Here is a 6,000-nt window from a genome sequence, read left to right as displayed (position 1 = left end):
GTAACAAGACAGGCACTAAATTGGAATCCTCAGGGCCATCGTAAAAGAGGGCGACCAAAATCCACCTGGTGCAGATATTTAACATCTGATCTTCAGAAAATTGGGAAAACATGGGGTGAAGCAAAGAAACTAGCATAGGACAGGAAAAGATGGAAAGCTACTGTGGTCGCCCTATGTCCCCCATGAGACGAAGTGGATTAAGTAAGTAAGTACGAAGCCAGTACTTTTTATATATACAAATAGAAGCCGGTACTTTTTATATATACAAGTAGAAGCCAGTACTTTTTATATATACAAGTAGAAGCCAGTACTTTTTATATATACAAGTAAAAGCCAGTGCTTTCTCCATAAAAACCGAAAGAAGCTAGTGCTTTCTTTAAAGATACAAGTTGAAACCATTGGGTTTTTTATAAACAAGTAGAAGCCAATGCTTTCTTTGATATATATGTAGAAGCCAGTGCTTTTTTATTACAAGTAGAAGCCAGTGCTTTTTTATATACAAGTAGAAGCCAGTGCTTTTTTATATACAAGTAGAAGCCAGTGCTTTTTTATATGCAAGTAGAAGCCAGTGCTTTCTTTATAATACAAGTAAAACCCAGTGCTTTCTTTTTATATACAAGTAGAAACCAGTGATCTTTTTGTATATAGAAGTAAAAGCCAGTGCTTTCTTTATATACACAAGAAGAAGATAGTCTTCTTTATAATACAAGTAAAAGCCAGTGCTTTCTTTATATACACAAGAAGAAGATAGTCTTCTTTATAATACAAGTAAAAGCCAGTGCTTTTTATATATACAAGAAGAAGCCAGAGCTTTCTTTATGATACAAGTAAAAGTCAGTGCTTTTTATATATACAAGTAGAAGCCAATGCTTTCTTTATAATACAAGTAAAAGCCAGTGCTTTCTTTGTACATAGAAATAGAAGCCAATGCTTTCTCTGTATATAGATGTAGAAGCCATTGCTTTTTCTATATACAAGTAGAATCCAGTGCTTTCTTTATAGATAAAGTAGAAGCCAGTGTTTTCTTTGTATATACAAGTAGAGGCCAAAAAGAATTTATGATGCACAATTAGACACTATAGTCGGGGGAACTAGAATAGACCATATTGTTTGAGCGATTAACATGTTGATAGTGTCATCTTCTGTACTTAGTGATGAAAACACGAAAAACTTTTAAGAGATAAAGCAGCGTGTTATGTCAACTTCCGTGAATCGATTTGCTGACAGCACATTATTCTAACTGAAGCGGGATTGACACTTTGGGCGGACCTTTATAAATGAAAACTTATCAATATGATAGTTACATATGATACCAGAGGATATATAAAAAAAAACAGTGACGAGCCTACGTAAATAACATGTTCTTGAACTTTATACAAATATTTCACATTACTTGTCCAAAGAATCTTTTTGACAATTTTATAATTATTTGGACTACAAACGATAAGGCATTACAGATTATCCAACCGAAACTATAACATAAACGCAATGAAATTCTTAGGGGCAGATGGTATGTGAGTCTTGCTTTAAACGGGGAAGGTTTAAAGATTGAAATTCAAATATGAAATAATTACTTTTGTCATATGTTTTAAATTGAAATACCTCAACAAATATGTTGGTGTTCGAAAAGTGTCGCATTTTGATAATATCATCTTCGTTGTATTAATATTGGACTAAGTGTGGCTCTTATAAATCGAAGAAGAGGAGCTACGCAAATTCATTAATCTGGCAATAATTTAGGCAGTGCGGTAGTTTTGCTGGTTCCTGTATCTAGTTTTCTATGGTCTGTGCTTTGTAAAATTGTTTGTCTTTTCGTCGACTTTCGTCTGTGTTTTTGTTTTTGTTTTTGTATATGATGTTGCCGGTTTTTACGACTAATAGTTTTGAATGTCCCTTTACACTTTGGAAGTTATCAAAAACATAAAAATATTTGAACTGCTTGAAATTTTGTCATAGCTGACTCTGCGATTTTGCTCATCAGGGGCGTTTCGAGCCATTTTTAAAAGGGTGTTCCTAACCCAGGATAAAGAGTGGAGTTCAAACCATTTGTCTCAATTCAAATGCGTTAATCGTCCAAAAATAGAAGTTCAAACCCTGACCCCCTCCATTTTGGATCCGCCATTGCTCATTGTTGAAGGTTGTACGTATACCTAAGTTTCTTACATCCACTGCCTTTAGACACCAGTGGATAGTTGTCTCAATTACATTCATACCACATCTTCTTGTTTCTATATATCAAATTATTTGGGTTTCTGTACCCAGTTAATATTGGTGTTTCACTGGCAATGTTCTAAAATACATTAAACCAATTTTCAGAAACTTGTAAGCCTCTCTGTCTTTGCCTTAGTGTAAGTTAATTTAAATATATTTAAATTCAAAACAACATACTGGTAGGTATAATATAGTTAAAAAAAAAGTTTTAAAAAATATATCTATATATATGAAATAAATCCAGAAAAGTCTAAAATGCAATGAATAATTTCTAGAAAAGAAAAAGGGTACTTAGGGAATTGATACTAAAATGTAGTCTCAATTGTTTACTAAACTAAACTAAACTGACTAAACGTCCGACTTGGGATTTATACTAACCACATCCTCGTTTCTGATGAGGGTAAACTAGAAGATTCTTCGGACGGACGAAAATAATTAAGTGTTACTTTCTTCAATAAACCCAATAAATAAGATTTTACCAATAAATGTGACACAAACGCTGCATTCGTTTGATGTGTTTGAGCTTTAGATTTTGTCATTTGTTAGCGTCTTTCCGTCTTGAATTTTCCTCGAAGTTCACTATTTCTGTGATTCAACATTTTTGTATGTTAACGGTAACATTTAGAACTGAAATTCAAACAAGAAATATACATCTCAAAATACCATGAATACAAATAAAGGCAACAGTAGTATACCGCTGTTCAAAACTCGTAAATCCAGGGACAAAAAATAAAATCGGGGTAACAAACTAAAACCGAGGGAAACGCATTAAATATAAGAGGAGAACAACGACATAACACCGAAACGTAACACACACAGAAAAATGACTGTAGACAGATTCTACATGATCAACGGGAGGTAACTCTACAGTTGACAGAAATAAAAACTTCGTGTTGAGTTTAATTCTTTTGTCATCGGTTTGTTGCCTTTGTATTGATCTGACCGAACGTTTCGTCTCTAGTCTCTTCAAGTTGTAAATATTATTTTTCGAAGGAGGTGAAAAGGTTGGTTCACCTCCTTCGAAAAATAATATTTACAACTTGAAGAGACTAAAAACGAAACGTTCGGTCAGATCAATACAAAGGCAACAAACCGCTGACAAAAGAATTAAACTACATGAAGAAATTATGATGGCTTCAGATAGGGACAAGGATCTGTTTTTTCGACTTATTAAAACTCAACGGTCTTCTTCTTCTCATTTCACACACACCCTTAGAACTGAAGAAAAAGAAGCATCAACTCCAAATGAGATAAATAATGTCTTCAAAGATCACATTGAAAAAATAGCCAAAACCAATTCAAATCCTTCCTTCAACATTGGTCATGATAATCTTGTCAAGCTAGACATGGAAACCATTGTCAACATCTGCGAAAACCAAGAAATAACAATTCAACCTGTTACCTCAACAGAAATCACCAAGCGTATTTCGATATTAAAAAGAAAAAGGCTGGGGATGTAGAAGGCTTAACTGCAGAACATCTAATTTATGGTGGAACAGAGTTGACTGAATTCTTGGTTACCTTAATTAACAATATATTCTATACAAAGCATGTTCCTGAAGTCATCAAAAAAGGTCTGCTGACCCCTGTCCACAAAAAAAACAAAGACCCTACTATTCGATCCAACTATAGAGGCATCACAGTCATTTCCATCATTTGTAAGATTTTGGAGCTTTGTATTAGAGCTAGAATCGAGGGTACATTAAATAAACATCAAAACAAGCTTCAGAAAGGTTTCACTAAAGGTGCATCCTCTATTAATATTGCTCTCCTCATCTCTGAAGCAATTAACGAAGCCAAAGATAAAAACAAGTGTCTCATTCTAATAACTCTGGATGCAGAAAAAGCATTTGACGTGGTAGACCATATACACCTATTTTGGAAATTATATCATCAAGGAATTAATGGAGCTTCATGGTTACTAATTAAGGAACTATATAACAAAACAACTACACAAGTTAAATCTCAGGGATACATCTCGGAAACATTTGTAAATGAGCAGGGAGTCAAACAAGGTGCAATTCTCTCTTTTACTTCTCCAATTTTTACAAGGCCTATAATAAGAATATCCTTGATACTCTTGAATCCACAAACATAGGAATTAAAATTGGAACCAATTATGTGGGTTGCCCAACGTGCGCAGATGACATAATGCTATGTGCTGGCTCAGAACATGATGCCTCAACTCAACTCCGCATCATTGAAAACTGTACCAAAAACGATCGGGTAACGATAAACAGCAAAAAAAACTGAAATTCTAATGATTAACAAGAAGAAGAAGAAGAAGAAGAAGAAGAAGAAGAAGAAGAAGAAGAAGAAGAAGAAGAAGAAGAAGAAGAAGAAGAAGAAGAAGAAGAAGATAAATGATATAAGATTGACTATACGCAATATCTATATCAATAGATCTGCTCATTGATTGATTTCTTAATTTTGTTGAAATCAGAATGTAGCGGATTCAATGTCCTGAAACCTATTAACTACGATCAGTAGTAACGCGAGCTTTTTGTCTGCAAAGATGTATTGCTTGTGTAAGGATTCTACATGTATGTGGATGTATAATATTACCTGAATAAAAGTTCCAAACTTGAGTCACATGCCAGCTACCAGGTCGGTCGACTAAACTAGAGACGTCTGACTTTGGATTGTTGCTAGTGACTGACTAAATCAATGCAGGAATTTTCAAATATAATGTGGTAGTGTTAAAATAAGTTGAAGTTGAGATGTTTAACGTCCTTCAACAGCAATACAACAACAAATGGAAGTTTTTAACGACCTTGACTGGCTATACAGCCCTTGCACGGTCGGTACAGCAATACATGGTATTTATTCGCAAATTATGTGCTGTCAGGAATTTGGTAAATTGGTATTGCATGTAAAAAAGTTGCAAATATTATAAAAAAAATTGAGAATTTCCTAACATTTTTTTCTCGGAATTGTTATTGCTTAAACCAATTAATCATTTTAAAACTGATGTACTCAAAGTAAACTAAGATTGGATATTCAATCACTAAAAACGATATTATTTTGTCAACCAGGGGAGATAATATTTTTCGACATATTTTAAAGTTTGGGCGGAGAGTTAGATAATCAAACTTAACAAAACCACAAATCCAACATATTTTATACTGTTCTTTGAACTAGCAAGCTAGACTATACCTTCTTTTTATTTCCTGAAAGTTATTGATTCTGATTTTTCAGGCAAAAAGGTTTAGTTTTTTTCACCAAAGAATAACTTTTAAAACTGAATATTGCACATGTTGCATCATGCGATGACATATTGTTATACATATTGGGCCCTCTCCTGGAAAAAATGGAGAATACTCTATAGCATATATTTGTACGTCTCCATCCACTTAAAGGTAGTTTTTATTATTTTTTAAATACACGGGTTACTACTTTCAATAGTTGTTATCATAATTAGGTGTCCGTGATTGTTATAGTTTGTTTTCAATTATCCTTTGGTTTTTAGTGACACATTGAAGATTTTCAACATGGCGGCGTCCAAGACCGATGCCACGTCCGTATCCTCGTTGGATACGGTTGAAAATCTGACAGATATTGACAGCATAAAGGCTGCATTCGATAAATTTTGTGTTGAAGAGGTAGTTTTATATCACAGATCCAAATCACAACCAGAAACATTTACTCACAGTGCAGAAATGAACGAAAGAGCCGAACCGGCTCAACCATAATATTATGAAAAAATACATGGATGGTACCCTCAATCTAGCGATCTCAAGGCCTCTAACCGAATGTGCCAAAGATCTTCCCTAATTCAAACAGTTACAC

At 34.0% G+C, this 6,000-nt stretch overlaps 1 protein-coding gene across 1 annotated transcript in view; it reads left to right on the top strand.

Annotated features, from left to right (window-relative positions):
- The first annotated feature begins 5,696 nt into the window (after positions 1 to 5,696).
- LOC143078965 (conserved oligomeric Golgi complex subunit 4-like) overlaps positions 5,697 to 6,000 on the top strand; it is a 29,682-nt gene continuing 29,378 nt past the window's right edge. Inside the window, exon 1 of the mRNA XM_076254046.1 lies at positions 5,697 to 5,813. Coding sequence (XP_076110161.1) covers positions 5,703 to 5,813 — 111 coding nt within the window. The 5' untranslated portion in view covers positions 5,697 to 5,702. The remainder of the gene's footprint in view (positions 5,814 to 6,000) is intronic.

The sequence above is a fragment of the Mytilus galloprovincialis genome, chromosome 6 (assembly GCF_965363235.1).
Source record: "Mytilus galloprovincialis chromosome 6, xbMytGall1.hap1.1, whole genome shotgun sequence".
Classification (NCBI taxonomy): Eukaryota; Metazoa; Mollusca; class Bivalvia; order Mytilida; family Mytilidae; genus Mytilus; species Mytilus galloprovincialis.
This window is presented reverse-complemented; position numbering and strand designations above follow the sequence as displayed.